General features: G+C 39.2%; 1 protein-coding gene across 1 annotated transcript in view; it reads left to right on the top strand.

Annotated features, from left to right (window-relative positions):
- Window positions 1-22,495, top strand: part of CFAP61 (cilia and flagella associated protein 61) — a gene marked incomplete at its 3' end in the record, with an annotated part of 91,584 nt that overhangs the window by 45,508 nt on the left and 23,581 nt on the right. The window contains exons 16-17 of the mRNA XM_009701163.1: window positions 7,337-7,464; window positions 22,276-22,374. Of these exons, the coding sequence (XP_009699465.1) occupies window positions 7,337-7,464; window positions 22,276-22,374 (227 nt within the window). The remainder of the gene's footprint in view (window positions 1-7,336; window positions 7,465-22,275; window positions 22,375-22,495) is intronic.

Below are 22,495 nucleotides of genomic sequence, written 5' to 3'. Positions count from 1 at the left end.
TTTTCCAGGGTTGCTGTTTCAAGTGTATGATGAGGCAGGAGCTCCTGGGTGCCTAGTTTCCAGGGCAGTTGCCACCCGTTGAATTGTTGGTACAGTCACCGATAAATCTAAAGGACATTTGGCTTTCCTGCAGTTTTGCCTGGAGAAGCTGATACACTAAATTGTAGAAACACAGAAAGTATGACTGTACTTCCTTGCCAAGAAGGCAAGACAACTGTTAACCTGTCAGGGATGAATGGCATTCTCTGGGAGAAGGTATGGCATGGAATGGAGAGGAGCTGGCACTGTTTGTGTTGCAGAGCTGTGTAGTGAGAGTAGACCTACTCGTACCCCCACCAGAAAGCACACAGGAGCTGCAGGGAAAATGGAAGTGGAACTTTGCTTCCTTGAACCACCCAGGCCCTGCGCTGCAGAGCCTTGTTGCTGGATAATCACCAATGTTATGGAGTGTGGCACAAAAATGTACCCTAGGATGCTGCTGGTCCTCACTGCAACTGCCAGAACCAGTGAGAGTGCCAGAGAGGGTCCTCCAGCGCAATGGTTCCACGACAGTTTTCCCAAAGCACTTCTGCCTCTCTAGAGCAGACCCGTCTCCACGTGGACAGGGACAAAGCAGCACAGACGGCCAGAGCTCACCACCATCCCTGTCCTCCTTGGCAGGGCTGCGTCTGCAGCCACCTGCTCGCAGCAGCCTGGCATCGCGTGCCTGCCCACGTTGTGCTCCCTGGGAGTCCCACCTGAGCAGTCGTTCTCAGCGACACTGCGTTGGGGAGCCAAATGGTGCTGCCAGAGCACGGCATCCACCAAAAGAATGTGGCAGGGGTCTGTGGACATGCGTGTGGTCACCGGCTTGAAGGGATTCAGTCTAGCGTTTGGATGTGTAATGTATCCATTGCTCTTCAGCTGGAGGGGAAAGTAGTGTCTGCTGGGCTGCTGTCAGCACAGTGAACCCATATGGCTGCTGGAGTTGTGTGTGAGGTGGAGACGTTGGGCATTCTTGTAGTCAGATGACTGAGTGATGATTGGTAATGTTTGCAGTGAGACTTTGGGATGAGCTAACATCGCTGGTGAGCAGCGTGCATATTGGTTTATCTGCCTCTGCAGATTGCCTTTGTGCCCATTCCAGTTGCTATTTCCAGACACTAATGCAATCTGCTGGCTTTTTTCCTTGGTTGGTTGTTTCTGTGCAAACTGTGCATAGTCAAAGCATTCTTACGGGACTCCTTTACGCAGTGATGGACAATATGTATTTCTCTGTTGAACAGACTTTGAGCTTATGGAGATCAGTCCTTCGCAAGGACTTCTGAAGAGCAGGACAGTGAGACAACCTTTTGACATTGCATTGATAGTCACTGTATGATTACTGCAAGCTCCAATTTTCCTGTTGTGCCTTTGGGCACAGCCAGATTGTCTCTGAGAGTAAATCAGTCTAGCTTCTTGGTGTCAAGTGTAATAGACTGATGATGGTTTAGGTAAATTTGGCATACAGAATTGAAAGCCATTTAGCCCAACCTCTCCTGTATTTCCTTTCACATTTATGTTGGGAGTCCAGGTAGATGATACCTGGAAGGGATTTCAGGCTGAAGTTCCTAGATGTTGCTACATTTTTGTATGGTTTTTTGAATCTTGGCGAAAAAAAAAAATAATTTCTATTTACTACCTGCTTTCCACCCCTCCAAGAATAGAAATAAACAACAGACAGACAAAGATGAACTGTGAATCCATGACTGCTGTCAGAGGATTAGTGACTTTCTTAACAAGTAAGAATTGGTCTCCATAAAGCAGATTTCTTTATCTTAAAGTTTGGGGAAACTAACCCTGAGAGCCAGCCATGGGCTTTACCCCCTTGCCAGCTTGAGTGGCTTCGATCACATTCCTGTGCCTTCCTGTACATCATTTTCTTCCTCTGAAAGATGAGGGAGAACTGAACACTTTGAAAATGGCACCATTTGGAGTTTTGCTCTTTGTCCTTTTAAACTGAGCACCAATCAATCATGAGCTCTTTATGCAAGGGTGAACTGTCCAGCCCTCTTTGGGCTGGGAATCCAAATGTTAATGCTAAAAAGAAAAAAGCAATTTCTTACCATGGTAACAGTGATTCTGCAAGGAGATTAAATATATGTGTCCGTGCTCTGCTCTCCCTTGCTGCTTTTTGGGAAGTCCCTGGTTTCATAGGGAGTCACGGGGATTGGCACAGGATTGATCATGAAAGTATAGACTGTTTTTCCAGAAGCGTTTACCCATATGAAGACTGGCATAATAATACTGCCTTCATTCATAAAGGCCTTGGAGGTCTATGGATGAAAGTTATTACATAAAGGCTAGGTATTATCTGCTCAAAGTGGTTTTATAGAGCCACAGTTACTAAAGAAGGGTTCTTTGACAAAGATGACAATATTATTAAGGCTGCAGTCTTCGTCACAGTTGTATTCCTTTTTCCTTTTCCTTCTGTTTCTGGTGTTTGTGTAAATCCGTGAATGCTTGTAAACAGCTTTTGAAAGCTTATTTACAGACGTTACAGACATAATGAGACTTTTTGGAATGTAGCTAATATTTAGAAAAAAATAATGTTGCCGACTGAAAAAGCATGCATTTTCCGAGAATTTTTGTTCGTATCTCCTTGGTAAACATTGGTTTTCCCTTTTTTCCCCCCTTGTGATTCAAATGGAGCTTGAAATTAAAATATCTCTGTTTGTTCACCTTCTTGTTTGTCTGCCACTATCGCCAACCTCAGCACTAATCAAGGAACAGGTTGGTTAATCATTTTTACTCCTCCTGTTGGTTTTTACAGTAAAAGAGTTCAAATTATGTAGATCCTGTACAGCAGTACTGTACATAGCAGTAACTATTACTTGGATTTCTCAGCAATATATGCTGAATTAAAACAAAATCATTGCGGACAGGCGCAGAATCCCCCAAGATAGGGCTGGGAGGGTCCCTCCGAGTGGCTCCCTGTTACTTCTTGTAGTAATGAGGGATCTGTGAAGATGCTAGGTACGTAACAAATGAGTCAGTCCCATGTTTATCTTGTAGTACCCTGAGCAGCCCTTCTGAATTCAGGGGCACTTTCACATACTTAAAATTTAGCAAACACTTATCTGTGTTTAACTGGATAAGGCCCAAGTCCTCAGTGTGTAATAAAATCAAGTCTAAATTCTGCTGCGTTACGGAGTCTTTGCATGAAGAGGTGCAGCGGTGAGCTCTTTGATACACTACTGATGTTTTACTGGGATATATTTACCAATACCCAATTCAGAACATAGCACTGCTCCTTTTCTGTCAAAGTTGAAATAGAATCATAGAATCATTATGGTTGGAAGAGACCTCAAAGATCATCAAGTCCAACCGTATACCTGATGCCACCATACCCACTAAACCATGTCTTGAAGTGCCACATCTAAACGTTTTTTTGAACACCTCCAGGAATGGTGACTCCACCATCTCCCTGGGGAGCCTGTTCCAATGCCTAACAACTCTAGCAGCGAAGAAGTTCTTTCTAATGTCGAGCCTGAACCTCCCCTGGCGCAACTTGAGACCGTTTCCTCTTGTCCTAAAATCCTCTGTCAACTTGTTTTTTCATTTTTGGGTGTTCAGTTTTCATTTTTTTCTATTTAAATGAAAGTAATATTTGCTATAAAACCAGACCTATGGTAAGACAATTCCAGTAAATATTTTTAGAAATCCTACAAATAGCCCAGGGTCTAAAACAGAACTAAAAGGAGCTACAAAATATTCTCCATCTGAGTTTGTATATTGTTGGGTAAAAATGTACAATGAATACATTCCCAGGCAATATGCAAAATGAGTGGCTACCCAGATGGGAGATCTGGGCATGCACAACGAATGTATGATGCTTTACATGATTTGAAAGTGCAAAGGAAAAAATGCATACAAACCTATTTGCTAAAACCAAATAATTATTTCACATATCTTTTCTCATTGGTTACTTAGGGTAGAAGGATGTGTGAGTTTTTAATGCTATAAATTAATCCTACTCTGGCACATATTGTGCTGTGAGATCATAAGTGAAAGACATGATTTACATGCAGAGTTTGGGTTTTCAGTGGAGTATTCCGAGAAGCATTTTTAATGGAGGTGAAGTTTGAAGGCCTCTAAGTGGATGGCACTGGCTGTCCACATGAAAAAATAACCCCCATGGTTTAATCAAGAAAGGCCACCTTTGTCAGCAGTGGGAATTGAAGGCGTCGATGGCCCTCTGCCCTCCCAGGTGGAAGCAATGTGACAGGCGGTGCGATGGCAGAGTGGAAAGGAGGGAAAATAATCTTATTGATTATCAAGGAAAATACTTTTTTCTGCGCTAGGCATGCCTTTTCTAACAATGGCAATTCCTGCTTTTTGCCTTACGTTAGTTAATGATTGCTGTTTTATTTAATAAATTGGATACAAAACAAACAAGTTAGAGTTGGCTATTGACCTATCAATTATGATGTCTGATTACCCCTCTGGGGAACATATGTAGTCATTTGTCTTGACATTTTGTTAAAATAAGGTGGTATTATGGGACCAATCCACCTAATTCCTTACTCCCTGGGGCCATTTAGTGTACTTAGCTGTTAGAAAGGTGATTTCTGAAGCATGACAGCTGTTGGTGTTGGGGCCATTGTGTGGTGAACAAAACCAGTTATATTCTACTCCTATGCTGCCTTTGTATCATTGATACAGAAGCCATTTCATAAATTAGATACAACTTTTCCCTAGGAAATTGTATTACTGCTTTGTATTTCATTGTTGGAGTACATTAAGAAAACAAACAAACAAAAAACCAGCTAACAACACAGCACCGTAGTAGGAGGAGATGTTTGAACTTGGCATTGCTGTAAGGTCTATTGGGTTTATCCTATTAGCTGCTGACATTCCGGTCTAGTTATTTTGGTTGATTAGGTACATTGCAAGTAGTTTCTCTTCGTGTTCTTTTTACGATTTTATTAATTTTGTTAAAAGCCGCATTTCAGCAAAAACATCACTAATAATTTTTCTGCCAGAAGGCATTGCTTTTCTAGAAGGTTGTAACTCTCTGTGTGCAGCAAAAAAAGCCTGTCAGAGTTCTTGTCTGCAGAGTTCACAAACCCAAGGAATTTGAATACCAAGATTAGGGCCTTAAGCACAGTATCCTCAACACCTGTTAGTGGTACCATGAGATCTCCGTAAGTGTCAGCACTTGCAGAACAATGTCATATGATATAGTTGGGGTATACCCATTTAGTATGTTACAAAAAATGTAGTCCAAGTTTTATTTTAAGCAGTGGGGATGCCTTTAGTAATTGGCATCGCTTCTTCTCATTTCTTAAAATCTCTTCCAGTGATGTACGTTTTCAATTAAATATAAAAGGTTTTCTCAGTTTCTGAAATGTGGAAATGTTATAGATATATTTTCATTTATGATCCAAACCCTGTTTACTGGCAAATCCTGCTGTAAGAAATGTTTAACCGTGTTAAAGCACACTGGCTTTGGATTAGATTGTTAGGCTTGTTCATAGAGACTTGCAGGTGTCTTGTATAACAACAATTTAGGTGGCATTATGGTCGTTCTGTGGCTTAGCTCTGGCTTGTCAGGTCGTTCCTCGGTGCAGGGCTGCCTGTGGGACTGCGGGCATGTCCTAGGTTTCACACATTTGACTTCTCCCTTAAGCAGCCACCGTTGTATAGTTGGCTAGTATACTTTTTAAGATATCTTCTGGAATTTTCTTCGTGAAATCTGGTCCCTGAGATGAATCTGGCTTACCACTGGATGTCATCATTGCACTGTGATGAACTGCAACTGGAAGAACATTTATCTGGCAGTAAAAAATAATGTTGCCTGACCAAAGAAGACATTTAATTTTGTCACATTTTAAATTACTTGCTATATAGTGATGACAGTTTGCAAGTAATTGGTCTGTAATCCTTCCTTAAGGTATAGGACAGCACTCTAGTGTGTTATGCTGACAATTCTCCACCTCCTGTAGTGAGGCTGTGCCAAAACCTCAGGGTCTCCACCACTGCAAAGACATGGTATGAAAGATCTCGTGGGGATCTCAATGTGCCATGCACTTCTTGAGAAGGCCAATGTAATTACCATAGGTTTAAAATAAAATACTTATTCTTCATATATTGAGTTACTCTGTCAACTGATATATAGAGAATATATTTCTACTGTAATTTCATAGGAGGAATTTAGAGGACTTAATTTTGTTAACCCTCTGTCTCCTACTTGTAATAAAGGAAAACCTGTTAGAGTTTTAGATTGCTTCCTGCCCAAGTGACACAGGAGAAATATATAGGAGAATTGTCTGACAGATAATAAAAGTAGCTCCATTTTCTATTTGTCTCTCCATTGCATTTATGAATCTGCAATTATGCATTCCATGAAATGGGAATGTATACAACCCAAAGCAATAAGAAAAATGCAAAGTGTGTAGTACCACAAGATGGCAAGTAATTCCCTGTCTTTCATCAGAAGTTTGAAAACTAAGTACCATTCAGGGTAGAAAAAATATTGTCAAATGCAATATTTTCTCTTGGCACTTTCTTGCATAATTGTTTTGAGAATCTCTGTTAGCTAGTGAGACCTAGAGACACAAATTAAAACAAAAAACCCCCCAAAAAAACACCAAAAAAACCGCAAAACCAAAAAACCCAAACATGGAGTTTATTGTCTTAACCAGTGTATGCATTAAGAAGACTGGAAACTGAGAAGCCAGTAATTAAAAACTTTATAGTAAGATTTTTGGCCAGAGTATTGATCTCAGTGGCATCAAGATACTAGTTTACTCATCTGACAGCCTGGCTTTCAGTGTCTCTGTTCTGTATTTAAGAAAAAAAAAAAAAAAGGTTAATTCTATCATTTTGGAAGAGAGTTTTCAATGAAACACACAAGAGACACTCACGATCTAAGTTCCTAATTAATTTACAAGTAAAACCATTTCCATAAATAAAACAGCAAGAGTAAAAACTGCTCTAGAAGGTATAAAAATGCCCTTAATTTTATGTAAATATATGTTCCCCAGGTGTTAGCTAAATGGCAGTAAATTACAGAAGAGGTGGTGTTTTCTCCTTTCTTACAAGGACTCCACAGCAGCTTTTCCAGGAGAAGCCAGGCCATTAAGCTCCACTAATTTTCTATTGAACATGCACATATTTCAACATTTTAATACCATTTATCTATCATTTATCTTGTGCTGTGCACAGAAAAATCATAGTACAAGTCGTGTCAGTGAGCTGCAATAAGTTTTGTATGAATGCAAGGTAATGCATTGCTGATGGTTTAATGATTCTTAGCAGACATTTGCTGGGTTTTTTAAATGCATTTCTATGTCATTTTACATATTTTTTACAGTTGAGTTATGCTTTGAACCACATAAATCGAAAGCTGGTACTGGAATCTAAGAAGTCTATCAACACTAGAATTGTGGTGGTTGGTGCATCCGATGTTGGAATCTCTTTTCTGGAAACACTCATTTTTTGGTAAGTTTTTTATTTGATTTCCTTTACTGTGAGAAGAATATGTTACCTTGTGTTTGAAGGGGCTTGCTTCTTCCTTTTAGAAGCATGCTTTGCATGTCTGTATCCAAGTACTAGATGTTAAAGCTCTGAGTGTCTATGGATGTAGAGATAGGTGCTTGCATCCTGGCCGACTCTGGAACTCAGAAATGCTGACAAAGTTGCTGGTAGATCCTCAAGGTGAAGGCACACTGAAAATGAGAATTCCACGTACTTAAAATCTCTTTGACCATTGTTCTTATACAAAAATACTATAGGTGGAGGTTAAGTCCATAGCCCTTCATGTGTGCTCCAAAGCAGTACTGATCTTTAAAGCTAGCTGTGCCCAGGGGGATCACAAATCACTGTCCGAATCCCTCCCTTCTCTTACCTCGTCGTGATGCTGTTTTCAGAACTGTGCAAAAATGTATGACATAAGCTTGTTGAATTGTAATCTCACTGTGATTCTTTTGATTCTGATAATGCCTTTTGATACCTTTGATTCTGACGAGGCTTTGGATGTTTGGGATTGTTCAGGAACCAAAAAATTGTCATTTCTGGCCCTTCTGCCATTTTTGCTGTAGACCCTAGAGTGAGTGTGGGTACGGTCTAGCAGAGGACACTGCTCTCTGGCAGTCTCAGCCTGCTCGGTGGCCCACCAGGAGCACAGGCCGTCAGCATACATTAAAGAATCATGCATTAAACAAATGCTGAAATACATTTGCAGCAATAAAACTGCAAATCGAATTGCTGTGGTTACCTTGACTTATCCAAACTGGAGTAAATAAACTGTATAAACTGGTTGAGAAGGGGAATAAACATACACAACTGTTTTTATGCCTTCCGCTGTCTAAGTCAGAGTAAACTTGTGGACAAGTTCAGCTGTTTTACAGAGTTTCCAAAGTTGGGACAGGGATGCCCTCCCTCTGATATCTCACTGCTTGCACCTACTATGCCAGTACCTGCTCCACACCACTTTTAGGGGGTTATCAGGAAGTCAGACTGTGTATGTGAGAATGCAAATCCTTTCGTGCAATTGTTGTTTTCCTCGTAGATTAAACATACGTACTAGTCTTGAAAGACTGGCAGAAATGAATATAAAATTCAAATTCTGAATGCAATTGTTACAACAAAATGTTCGTTACAAAAACTAGGGGAGGATGGCATTTTTACAGTTGGCAGAGAATTGAAAATCTTGCCTATTTTTTTCAGTTAAGCCAAGAGTTTGTATTTCTACAACAACCATTAATAACATCACAAATTAAAATATCAATATGTCAAGAGAAGAAAAAAAAAATTAAGTGCTTTATGGATGTTGTCATATTGCTGGAGCAGTGAAGAAAAGAATACCTGCTTCTTGCTCTATTTTCTTGGTTCCTAACTTCTTGTAGAGCATTCCCTCTTGGGGTAAAATTATTTTCCTCTCATCCTCCTGTTCTCAGCACCTTTTAGGCTTTTGGTTCCACTCAAAATTCACTTTAAAAATGTACTTTAGAGCTATTGGCCACTTTCTTGTTGTTCATCCCATGCTGTTTATTACTAGGCTTTCAGTATAAAATACTGTGAGAGAAAAACAAAGCATATTTACGGTCCAAGTCTGTCAACCAGAAGCTAAGTCTTTCTGTAGTGAACAGGACATACAGATAGTTTTGTGTCAGCAGGGCAATCCTTTATAGCTATCGTCCTCTGAGATACCTCAAGCAAGATTTTTTCAGCCAGAAGTTTTGTTTGAGCCATATTCTAGCAAAGAGTTCTTGCAGAATACGTCCTTCTTGTACACAGGAGAGAGTGCTTCTCTTCAGTGCTGCACAAAGGGAGTGCTCCCCCTCAAGAGAAACCGAGTATTGCTCTGAGAGTGCAAAAAGCAAGCAGTCAGCACTTAGTGCAAAATGTCACAGAATTTATATTAATATATGTATAAATTTAAAGAAAGATTTTTTTTTTTAATTTTCACATGAGCAGCAGATAGTCTCCTGATCAATGTGAAGGCCTTTTAATATAATTTAGTTTAATTTACTTATAATTTTCTGATATTCTTTGCAAAGGTTACATGCACTAAAAATAGCTAGATTGAATCAATTTGTAAGCCCCTAATCCTTAAAAAGAGGAAGTAGTTTTCTCCTCATTATTCTTCATACTTAATTATTTTACATTATCAGTCGCCATGGGTACACACAAATGTAATTCACTTACCTACATAACAATTATTAGAACTAGATTTTACAAGTGTTTTCAACTTCTTTGAGACTGAAGAAATATCTTTTTCATTGAACAGAGAAGTAATCATGAGAATTACCTCTCCTCGCTCGAGAGCTGTAGCAAGCTGCCTCTCGATCCCATTGTGCTGGGGCAGCAACGCTGCCGTTGGGAGCACATCCGCTGCAGCAGAGCGATCCCAGGGAAGGTCAGTGTTGTGGCACCCCTCCTTATCCACCCAAACCAAAAATGAGCTTTAGAATCCATGCTGCAAAGAGGGAATATGTGCTGTGAACTGTTATCTTACAAAACGCTGCTTCAGTCTTTCACTGTGGCTCCTTACCATGCTGTTGGAGTTTCTGGAAACAGAATGCCACGGAGTTCAGAACACTGGTGCACCCAAATTGGGGCCTGTTATTTCAGAGGGCAGTGCAGAAATGCTGCAAATGAGTATATGGAATGTAAGGGAGACTTCTTCCTAATGCTCGGGGTACTCTGAGCCCTGGAGAATTGCATCCGTTGTGCTTAATCCAACGCTAGGTCAGTGATGGTGATCTCATTATTCATGTTTCACCATTCACATATCTCCTGCTGATTTTTTTTTTCTTGGAGCATAAACACATATAGACATGTGTTTTCAGCTATAGGGCTACTTTTCTTTAGGATGCATATGAATTTTTTTATTCAAGAAACAGGCGAATGATGGAGGTGACAGTGCTGGCAGTAGTGCAGACAGAACCTGGCCTCCCTTCTCTGCGCGGCCAGCTGTCGGTAGGGACAGGTGCGAAAGTGGCTCTGGAGCCTGTGCCTCGGCCGCTGCTGTCCAACATGTTGAGGAGCTGCAGCACTGAGACTCTGTGGAAGGAGGGGAGTGAGTTGCATCATAAATTGCTGCAGTAATTAACTTCCCTGCAGGAGCATGGCAAGCAGGGAAGGAATTGCGATTCCCACAATTCCTGCATGAGGCTCCTCCTGGGCAGTGCAATTATATGCTTCCCCTTGCACAAAGCCAAGACTTAGATCACTCTCTAGCACTAAGGCAAGGGTTATATAAATTGCAGCAGCATCAGACCATTTGTTAAAGCAGTGTAAGCTCTGAGCAATGTCCAGTTCTAAAGGAGAAGTAACAACTGAACAAGTACCTGCCTTGTGAAAAAGCAGCTCAGCCCAGCAACACAGAGTCTCAGCATCTATTGTTCTCTGCCCTCCAAACTGTTAGTGCTGACTGGTGCTCCTGCCTCTTCTTTGTTGAAGGATGTGGGGAGAAAGCCCTTTCAGCATCGGAGTGAATCAAGTCAAAGGAACTCCAAAGAGAGGTTAAGCTAAAATGCAAGTTTTATTTATTTTTAGTTTCCTTTGAGTGACTTGGTCTTGGGGGGTGGGGTGGGGAAATTGCAAGGAAGAGAGTTTTATCAGACATCCTGGTAAATATGCACATGCCCCCACTTACACTTGCAGCACTATGAGCCGCTAACATTGACAAATTATCACGAATGAAGACCCTGAAAAGGAATCTGATTTAAGACTAAAGGAAGTTTTTAAAAAGTTACCTCTTTTTTGTCATTCCCACTGAGATCAAGTATGCATATACTAAATTTATAAATTAAAAAGCTGTTTTAAGCATTCAACCTGTAAGTATTCAATGAAAATTGTATCTGAAAATGATTTGCAAGGGTAAAACCTGTTTTCATGAATACAGACTATCGGTACCTATGAATATGAGAAAAGGAGTAATGAGTTCAGTTCAGAGTTCTGTGAATACCAGTTCTTGGAGGTGAGGTTCACCAGGAGAAATAGCAACTGCAGTTAAATAATTAATTTTAAAACCTGTAAACAGCTAAAATTTGGGATACTGGGTTGCATAGTCCTCAGTTAAACCAGTGTTCCCCGAAATGTGTATCCTGATGAATGTAAGCTATATCCCAGCATTTTAATCTTTTCATATTCGCAAGTACTGAGATGCTTTAAAAATAACTTCATTGCTAAATACTAATTTACCAGAAGGATGAGGGGGTTTTTTTGTTTCTTCTTGTTTTCTTTGATAATTTAAGAATGATGATCATGGCAGCAGCATTAGGCCAGAAGAACATACAGTTCAAAAAAAAAAAAAAAATAGCATTTTCAGTTTGTTCTGGTGGATGATTCATGGAACAGCATGCTAACTAGTATGTCCTGACAGCAGGTGATTGAAGTTTGGCTGCAAGAACGCAAAAAGCTTGCTCACAGCAGTATCTTGTCATTGGTTCCAGTGTAGTGAACCAATTAGCTTTTTATCCACCTCTTTGCATATAGCTGTGGAAAGCGTTATTGTCTTCTGATTATAGGGAAAACCCTTTTTAATCCATGATTTCGAAAACCTCCTTAATCCAGCCTCTGGTGTAAACAATGACTTATTCTCTGAGGACATTGGAAATATACATAATGTGCTACGCAAAATAGCAATAAATGAATGGTGCCTAAGATCACAATATTTTGTATGAAAATGTTGTGGAAATATATTTCTCTTTCCATGTGGGTGCATTAAAATAATTATTGCATTTAAAAAGCAAATGGATTAAAGTCTGTTTTTTGTCAAAGCCTTGAACTTTTTTTCCTTAAAGTAGAATTGGAATCTAACACAGTAAATCTGTGAATTTTTTGTCTGCAGGACAGTCTCTCTCTTTGTGAATTAAAGGTATCTACAATTAGCTTAGAAATGGCAGGGATTTTTAAAACACGGTTTCTGACAGAACAGCTACAACTGCCGTTATCTGGCAGCACAGTGTTATACAATATCCTGCACATCTGTCCTGTTTGGCAATAGTTAGCATAATGCTTGCTGTTTAATTAGGCTTTTTATCTTTGCATTTGTCTGAGAACATCTGAAGCCTTCCATGTTGCCTGTCACTAATTAGTTGACTAATTAAATAGTTAGTGCTTACTTGCTGATCACAGAGCTAACATGTAATGAATGGTTTAGTGATCTTCATTGTTTTATACTATCTATCTTTGCCACATGAATTGATATACATGTGCTTCCTTTTGACTGCCTTTTTTTCATACCAAGGCAAATCCAGAACAATGTTGTAGTCAACCATGTGTTCAGTGTCACCGGGCCTGCGTCCTTCAGACATTGTTGCCTTCCATCATTTCTGGTGAATAGAGATCAAGTTGTGACAGAGATAAATAAGATAGGTCATATCTCGCCTTGTTGCGCAGTCAGGATCACAATGAACACTGTCAGTGACTGATACCAGACATAAACTAGAGGAGAAGATGTGGGTCAAGATCAGCCTTCCTAACAGCCATTTGATATGCCTCTGCCAAAAAATGATACTCAATTAGCATGGATATGTGGTTATTTTATAGTTACAGTCTTGCTTTAGAGACAGTTTTCAGTTTTAAATAAGATTATTTCAACTTTAAGTACTTGTCCTTTAAGCATATGCAAACGTTTGTCTGAGCCCAAATTATTCTTTAAATTTGTAAGTATTTGTAGATTTTCTTTTGTTACTATTTATGTATGAATATTCATAACTTCTTGTTGCATGTTAAAACTGATCTTGGAAATGGTAGTTTTCTCATAAAAGGCCTGTTTCAAAATTAAAATGAGTCACATGAATTACATTCTGTATTTATCATACCTCTCCTGGTGACTAAGTATGACACTAGCACGGCTGTTTCAGCAGCTCTGTACAGAGCTGGGTAACCTGACTACCTGAAGCATCTGGTAGCTCTCTGATCAATGCAGTTCAAAGCAAATAAAGAAGCATTCCAAGTGCAAACACTGCATTTTAGGTTTTCCAGTTCTCTGCTAAAGCAGTGGAGGAGATGTACTTTCTCTTCTGTTCATATTTGTTTTGCTTTGTTTGAAGTTTATTTCCCAGAGCTGTTGTGGAGGTGTAACTACTGAGTTCTTCAAAGCAGTCTATAAACTGTGTGTGGGTTGGTTTTGAAACACAGAAGATGGTTCAGACTACTACAGTGGAGAAAAAATTAGTTGGCTGGTTAAGTTGTGATCCTTCCCTCTAGTGATTGGTGTAGATTTGATTCCTGTTCATATGTATATATGTATGTACTCGTAACAGGCAGAGTGAGGGTTCTGACAAATTAAGATTGCTATTTGAAGGTCCTTGCTTGTTTTTTCCAAATGCTGGATGAGCTGAAGTATTCAGGTTCCTTTCTGGATTGCTGTGATTGCCCTCCAGATCCTAGGAAGGAGATGTGTCTGAATGCAGTTTATGTTGAAATGAGAGTTGAGAGTACAGAAGATGTAGTAATGACATGATGAATCTTTACTGAATGCTGTGTTATCTAGATTCCCCAAACTTCTAATGCGAGTTGGTTAGATTAGTGGTGGTCAAGTAGCATCTCTGCGTTAATCGGGCATAATTTCAGTTTCATGTGAGCTACAGGGCATGGGCCATTTGGGAAGGAGCTGTTGGAGAAGTACCATGTTGCCCTGGTGAAGAGATGGGCATTACATGGCTTTGTGGTGTTGCACCTCTCAGAACTGTTTTACGTTAAGGGCTGCAATATCAGCGAGGCAGCTGGGCTCATCAGGCTGCCAGGGCTGGAGGTGCTGCGAGGCCCAGATCTGCAGCTGCTACATGCAGATGTTTGAGATTGGGAATTTTGGCCCAGCTGACTCCTCCACCAGCCATGTCCCCATCCTTCCTGGGCTGCCAGCTTTCTGTCAAGAGGAGGTGGCACTGGGATGGTGCCTCAGAACATGCAACTTTTATGAGTGTCTTCTCTTTCTGCATGCTCTTGTTGTCAGGAGGAGAATCTATGGTCCTCAGCCATAAGCTGGGATGGAAGCATTGGTACAAATCTCAAGCACTTCAAATTCAAGGGAAGTCTACCTTTTGACATCCGTGGCCTTTCAGAGGGTGCCTGCTTTTTCATCTCTGTCAAGGCAGCATTGCCAAATCTACACCGAGCGGCATCACAGAGTCAAAATATAAATTTCCTCTGCAATAAGATGGAAAATTGGGGTCCAGTAAGTAGACAGCCATAAACCAAAAAAACCCATAGTTTTAACATGGGTGATTGGCCAATAATATTAAAAATGTCCTATTAACACGCTGGAATTTGCACTGTATGTTATTCACTGAAACATTCACACAGGAGCAGACAAAACAGCAAAATTTCAACCACACTGTAGTTTCACTGCCCAATTTATGGTATCTTTATTTGTGGAAAATGGTGTTGATGTCTCTCAACTGTTACTTTGAATCTGCCAGGTGATTAGATTTAAACAGCTAGAGACTGTAACTACCAAGGCCATCATCAGATATCCCTCATTTTCTGTCTAGAAAAATAATTGCCCTGTTTTATACTTTGAACAGGATGAAATGCTGAAACATTTATGGAGCCGAAATTGAAATTTTAGTAAGGAAATGCTCCCACTAAAGCTGTGGTTGGATGGTACTTTGATTTGGTTTAAATTCAAAGCCAACTTACATTTGGGATGGTAGGGCTAATCTTGTCAACTTTGTAGCTATGGATGTTCCCATGTGAGTATATGGATGTGTCCAATTCAGCTATGTATTTTGTATGGGCTAAGGAAAGAACGCTTTAGATTCTCCTGTTCTGTCACATAACAATTCATACTGCAAGGATGTTGCCACACTGATTTTAATAAGCTAGATCCTGGAAATACCACAGATCTTGAGTGAATACTATAGTTTTTGAAGAGTCTCCTAAGAAATCTGTAGCTGGGTTGTCAGGTGAGTCATAGTTTGGTTTGAACTTTACTACAGAAATTCAGTTTATGCTCACAGTGTTTCTCGCTGCAGAATGTTAAGGCAGTTCACATCTGAGCTTGAACTGATACTACAATAAAGGAGTAAATAAGCAAATATTTAAATAAGCATGGACTTAAGACTTAGTTTTAAGTTGTGTTAGAAGTTTGCTCTTAAATGGTGTACTCCAGTGTTTGTATGTTACATGCGTTAATTGATATGTGCGTTCAAAGCCTGGTATACACCTTGAAAGTACTGGCAAGATACAGAGTCGAAGAGACTTCTGAGAAGAAAGCTTAACAAGAGGTGGTTAAGGGAGAGAGAAGAGCTTAGTGGTAAAATTGAAAAGGTCAATGTGGGTTGAGAAGCAAAGCGTGGAAAAGAATTAGTCTAACAAAGGAAAAAAGACTCGACGGAGTTACAGTAAAGAGCCACAATCACTAGAGAAGAATGGTGCAAAAAAGAATAGGGAAAGCTGAGTTGACATAGGTGAGGAAAAGAAAAACAGTTGTTGGGAAATGAGAAGTGGTTAGAAGGGATAAAAGCAGTGACAATGGCAGAATGGTGGCTGAGTTGTTTCAGAAAAATGAAGTTTTAAAGAGTTTGAAAGAAGAAACTGGAAAACGACATGTTTGGTAATGTTCAGGGAGAAATTAAGATCCTGGGGTGACATAAAGCTACCTAAAAAAGGAGAAATTAATAAAAGAATTGAAATGCAACAGAGTCAGAGTTGCTAATGTTTTTAATTATATTGTCTAGGAAAAGGGTCAGCACAGAGGACAAAAGAGAGACAAACATAAAAATTACAAGATGCAAGGGAATCTGGAACTAACCACTGAAAGGAAAAAAAGCGAGAAGACTAATTCATCTACCCTAGCAGGAGAATCAAAATTTAACTGGAGAGGAACAGCTTTTGAGATAGGATGTTGAAGAGGGGCTGACCGCTACAGGGGAGGGACACCACAGGAGCTAGGATCAGAGAGGAGGCACAGGTTTTAGTGAGAGCAAAGAAGGAAGCAGAAAATATTTGTTGAACAAAAGGAGGTAAAGTGACAATTCCAGGCACGACAGAAGCTTTGCAAGAATAAGCCTATCTTAAACATGAAAAAAAACCAAAACCCAACTCTTCAAGTCTGTGATTGATGTCCTTATGCAGTTCAAGTAGACATAAATTGGCACCCAACAAATATGGTCCAGAAGTTAGAGAGAATTATCACTGTGGAAAAGAGAACATCTTCCAGTAGGCATAGTGGGGGCAAAAAATGTGGTTATCTTCAAAATGGTGCTTATAAAGTTTATGGAAAGTTTATGGGTGGGGTTGGGGTGTTGGTTTTTTTTTTTTTGGTCTTGTGATAGCAGGCACTAGACTTCAACACCAAGGAGATGCCTCCAAATCCTGTGTAGAATCAAACCATCAAGTTCAAAGTTTGAAGAAAGACCCAATGAGGAAGAGCTGCCAGCTGGGGAGAGAGAAACACTGGCAGCATCCTTGAAGAGTGTTAGTCAAAGGTCAAAGTAAATTTTACTTAGCTTTTTAATGGATTCTTGATACGATGACAAAAGTGGTGACAGCAGTGGCTTTCATGGCCTAGGCTTATAGGCTGCTCTTCTTTGGAACACAGCGTCTGATAAAATTAATCACCAATAAACCTGGTGAGAAGTTTCTGAAAAAACAGTACTTTAATAAAAAGCACTGTTTTATCAAAATGTAAGTTTTTGAAGGGAGAATGTCGTTTTGATATCGGGAGGAGGTAACTGGGACATGACAAAGTATTTTGCTGAGGTATCATTTTAAAAAAGCAGCTCTTTTGTTTTTAAAGAAATTACATCTTGAATTTTTTGAAAATCGGAACCAAACTTTTTCCTTTTAATCTCTGTTCTGAACAATTTGGAAGAGTGTTTTCTGAAATAAAAAAGGATGATGAATTTCACCAGTGTTGTGGCCTATCTTGGAATGGAAGTAGTTGTGTTCTGGGAAGAAAAAGATGTGAATTCCCCCACTGGAGTAAGCAACTGCCTTATCTATCCTTTAGTGTCAAAAGTGGCAGTAGCTCACATTTAATTTGACTGCCGATTAGATTCACTTATCTTTTTGTTTCAGTTGGTGGTGTTCTTGATACGTCTATTGCTGGTCTTGGGATGAAGAGTCAGCATGGGCGCAGTTTAGAGAACAAACGAATATGTGGAAAATGCCTTTTCTTGACCCTTGCATTGAAAAGTGTCCCAGTAAAGACTTTATTGTTATCCCTTCTTTCATTGAGCAATTCATTCACAATCTCAACACTTTTTCCTAAGGTTGATTCAATGGAGAACTGGCTTATCTTTGTTTACTCGGAATTAAAGAGTGATAACTTCTAGATGGACATCTGTTGGTCAGCGGTTAAGCTGAAATCCTGTTCTGAGGTCTGCAATTGATGCACTTACATAAGGTTCTTGAGAACAGCCGCTTTTGGTAATTGTTGATACAAACAATAAACTCTTTCTGCTGTTTCTGTTACTGACTCTTACTAAAAGCTTACTAACCGAGTGTTGTAGGATCAGTTGCAGAGCCTTCACACTGCTAGCATGGCATCATGTAGCATCATACAGGGAAAAGGTTTTTCTGTGTTTTCACATATCTTCATACTTGATTTTGTGTTGATTCTTACTTGTCTGAGTCAAATATAGCTGTCTAGAGAGTGGTAGTGGAGAGAAGGGTAAAGGCTTTCACAGCTCTGACAGCGAAAGCAACGGGCTTTGTCCAAGCAAACAAAAGCAATTTAGTATAGTGGCAAGATCAAAACACATTACTCGTCAAGATTACTCGAAGGAAGTCTATAGTGCTATGTAACGTATTTATCCTTTAGTGAAAATATGAATGAGTGGGGTTTTCTGTGTTATTTACTAGTATTAGCAACTTTTGTTAAGCTGAGCATTTCTATTTGTAGTTTTGTGTAGAGCTGGAAAATCTGTTAGAAAATCTTTTCCTTTTGGAGAAGTCTGTTCTCCAAGTCACGTCCTGATTATTTTGTTCTTGAAATGTTTGGGGTGCTGATCTTTCATTAAAAAAAAATAAATCCTACTTTGGATAAATTGTTATATTATTTGGGAAAAGGAGAACTACTGTCTAGTTATTATATTTGGGAAAAGGAGAACTACTGTCTATATCTGCCTTTTACAGTGAGACTTATACCTGGTACCTGAACACTTTCAGTTTCTATACCTTGAACCCCAGGTTATTGCCTGCTGGGACTCTTTTATTTTATTTTATTTTTTAATCATCATCTCTCATTCTGGGCTTCTGCTTCCCCACAAAAATCTTAAAGTTCCTTTTTTTTTGTTGAAGGACAGATTTCTCTGATTTCAGAGTTTCATTTATGCAAGGATTTATCACATCTAGACTATTTGTTACCGTTTTTAGCATGATCTAGAGTTGCCATTTTTACACGTGCTCTGCTGCAGCAAAGTTGAGGATGCAGTATAATTAGGACTTTACTTTTGGATAGGTTATAATTCCAGATATTAAAGTTATTGTTTAAAGATTATGCATACAGGAGAATAGTGCACATAGTTAGCGATTTTTATAGCCAGATAAAGCATTGTCTTCTGTCACCCTTTTTTATCTCAGTTTTTATAAATGACTCGGGGGGGAGGGGAGTGTGATGCTTCATTTCAAATAAATTTGAATGCTTAGGTTCGTCTAGACTACTTCACTGCACTTTATTTTCTGTAACAAAAGTGATTTGACTTATTATTTGTGATAATGAGGGGTTTAATGAAAGCAATTAATTAAATCATTTGTTCAGGCAGTTTCCACCATCTAAGCCTCCATCATTACACTGTGCAGACAAGAAAAAAAGAAAAGGTAGCAAGACATCAGGCAAAAAAAATCCCCCAAAAATAGGAAGGAATATTCTAACAGATTCACAAATGCCAGGATATACATAAATAATGTTCTAAAATTTTTTTTTGTTTGTTCCTTTGATTACACTCACAGTAAATTGGCAATCCTATTTTATTTCACAGACAAGGGCGTTTAGACTTTTTTTTTTTGTAGCTGTCCTCTAGAACTGTGCAATGAAACCCAATACCTTTTACTTATTTCCCTAGATACTCTAATCCCTCCCAGCTTTACCAGTATCTTTGAGCTGTTCTTCCCTTTGTATCCACAGCAACATGAATCCCTGCTGGAATTATTTGCTTCTAAAATGCAGGTGCACTTGTTAAATGTTGCATTGGTTCAGGCTCTTAACTTGAAGACTTTTTCACCAAATGATAACCTCTGCTTTTACCCTATTTCATATTAGGCATTGTTACATACATTAGAAGCATGTAAGACATTCACTCTCGTGATATACACTACCTGTTTCTCAGAGCCTTTGTTGTTTTTGAGTTACTAAGAGCTTTTAGGCAGCAGTAAGGAATCAAAAGCCATAATAAATAAACCATTCTTTTCTTAACCTAGAAATAATAATGCTACGTAGAGGAAAGGGGAGAATGATACAGAGTGTGGTGATGTGCATAACAGTTACTGGTCAAAATACTCAAACCTGTTAACTCCCTGTAAATCTGTGTGCCAGTGCCTGGCAGTAACCGTGGCTAAGCACTGACAGTTTGCCTGCAGTTTTCAGGCTTGTATTTAAGTGCCTGTATATATATTTAAAATCCTGAGGTTAGGCATCCCAGCTACAGTTCTGAAGTCAAGCTTTTGTGATACAAGATGCTAGGGCTTTTTACTTATTTTATTTCAAGATTCTGATAATTTTCACAAACGCCAGCCTGTGCTTAAACATTTAACAAATTTTGATTCTCAGCTGAAGAAGAATTTTACATCTCTGTTTGCAAATGTGACCATTATTTGTATGAAATTGTGCAAGGAGCTCTGCGACAACTTGGAGCCAGGAGGGCAGAATGCCTGCACTCTGAGCACGGGGCAGTGCCAGGTAGCAGCTTCTGGGTCTCTTCAGCTCTGCCTGCAACATCAGCATGCCTTTTTGATAGCTTTAATCCAAATTTCTTTGTGCCTTGATTTTTCTCGATGTAAAATGGGAATCAAAGATATGACTCATTTCATCCCAGTATTCTAAGGAGATGCTAATCAACATTTTGATGCCTACAAGATTAATGAATGGGAAACATGAATTAATGTTTGGGGCATATGGGAATGCCTTGGGAGCGCTGAGGTAGAAGTAAATCATTAGTTAGTAAATCGTACTGAGTGAAAGGTCTGAATTGAAGCCTCACGCTCAATGGGGAAGAACTGAACAAATACCATATGACTGTGGAAATGCTGGATGACTGCATATGGACTAAATAGAGGTAGAGCATCTGCAGAAGAAAATAGTATGCGACCAGATCAATAAAGTGCATCATGGTGCAATCATACAAAAGTGGCATATTAATGTTGCCCAAGACCTTCGTTCTGCCATTTTTCTGATGCTTGCTTGCAACATTTTCATCCTAAATATTGTTAATGTAATTTAAGCTTAATGTTATTGTAGCACCTGGATTTGGAGACCTATTGGCAAGAGGCCATGCAGCATGTACAGAGATGATTTCAGCTCTAAGCTGAAAAGAAACTTTTTTGCTATGAGGGCAGGCAGGATAGGAGAATGTCTAGGATGTTTGTGTACTGTTGTAGTAATTTTCCTCGTAATTACATGTAAACTAAATGCTAAGGAGTCATACTATTTAGGTGTGTAAAGTTATTGTAATTGTTCACATTTGCACCCCACTAGGAGTGCTCTATGAGTGCAGATGGCATTCTGTACACTTTAAATTCAGCTTAATGTATCAGGCTAACTCTCATTTACATGAAGACCACTTTGTATTGCTCAGCCAGCATAATGTGGCCATAAAGGAAGAGCAAATTCTATTTACACCCACCTCTTCAGAGTGACCTTAATTTAAATGAGAATCAGGCCCATAATCTGTATAAATATATGCACTCTGTTACATTAAAGTTATTTATTACATTGCACTCAGCCTGAGTATGCGTGGAGATTTACCGTAGATAATCCATAATCCAGAATTAAACTATTAATATGCATTTTGAGAGGGGCAGCCATAACCTTGAAATTCCTTGGTTTAAGTATGACCTTTACCTTTGTTTGAATATATTTTTTAAACGTATGAATAACAAATTAACATTGGTTGATAAAAAACATTCTGATTCCTTTGTACCATTTGCATCAATCCATACTTAACTTACAGAAAGCCTTGAAGATTAGAAGGCTTAATCGCTCATAATATTTATTTGTTTTTAAATGTCAGATCACATTTAGTTCAACATACTGTCAGTCTTGTTCCCCCCACACACACTCTGGTGTTAATGAAACTATGGTGGAAAGTATTCCTCTTTTTGTATCCAAAGAGACATGCATCTTAGCAAAATGACAAAACACTTTGTACCTGGCCTGTGTAAAGGAATTACTTTCTGTATCCTCCTGAATATGGAACTAAAATCTCTACCATTCCTTTGATATGCCCTCCTAATTTCAGTAGCCCTGTTGCAGGAAGCAGATCAATTATGAGTTGTCAGGAATTCTTCTTTCCTTTCCTGAAGCTTACAGAAGGTGAGCAGCCAATGTGTTTGAGCAAAGACCCAGGGGTCTTTCAATACCTTTTGTAGTCATGGAAGGTAAGTCTTGCCATAAGGTCTTGGGCACTGAGGTTGTTAGTTATATTATAGAGTCTAAATATCTCTGTTGGGATTGAGACAATCTTGTGCTGGATGCTGGTCAGCTCAAAAGTCACAGTGAGGGACTGGGAAGCTAAACTGTAAATGCTGTGTATAACCATACACTGAAATGCACTCTCATCATGCTTGTACCAAGCAGAGCCTCAGCAAACTTAACACCAGTTGAACTGTCGCATTTTGTTTTTCTTTCCACAGTCCGCATCTGAAGTTCAACAATCTGACCTTGATTTCAATTCATGGCCTTCCAAGAAAAGACCTACTGGGCTCCAAAAATAGAAGATTTTTAATTAACAGGTTTGATTTAATATCTCAACACTTCCATAGCTTCAAAGAAAAACATCACACCTTGTAATTCTTTTTGAACTTGTCCTAAATTTTAGATAGATACATAGACAGCCTTAACATAATCCAATCT

Source organism: Cariama cristata, unplaced genomic scaffold (genome assembly GCF_000690535.1).
Source record: "Cariama cristata isolate BGI_N322 unplaced genomic scaffold, ASM69053v1 scaffold9355, whole genome shotgun sequence".
Classification (NCBI taxonomy): Eukaryota; Metazoa; Chordata; class Aves; order Cariamiformes; family Cariamidae; genus Cariama; species Cariama cristata.
Note: the sequence above shows the minus strand (reverse complement) of the source record. Positions and strands in the feature narration are given on the sequence as shown.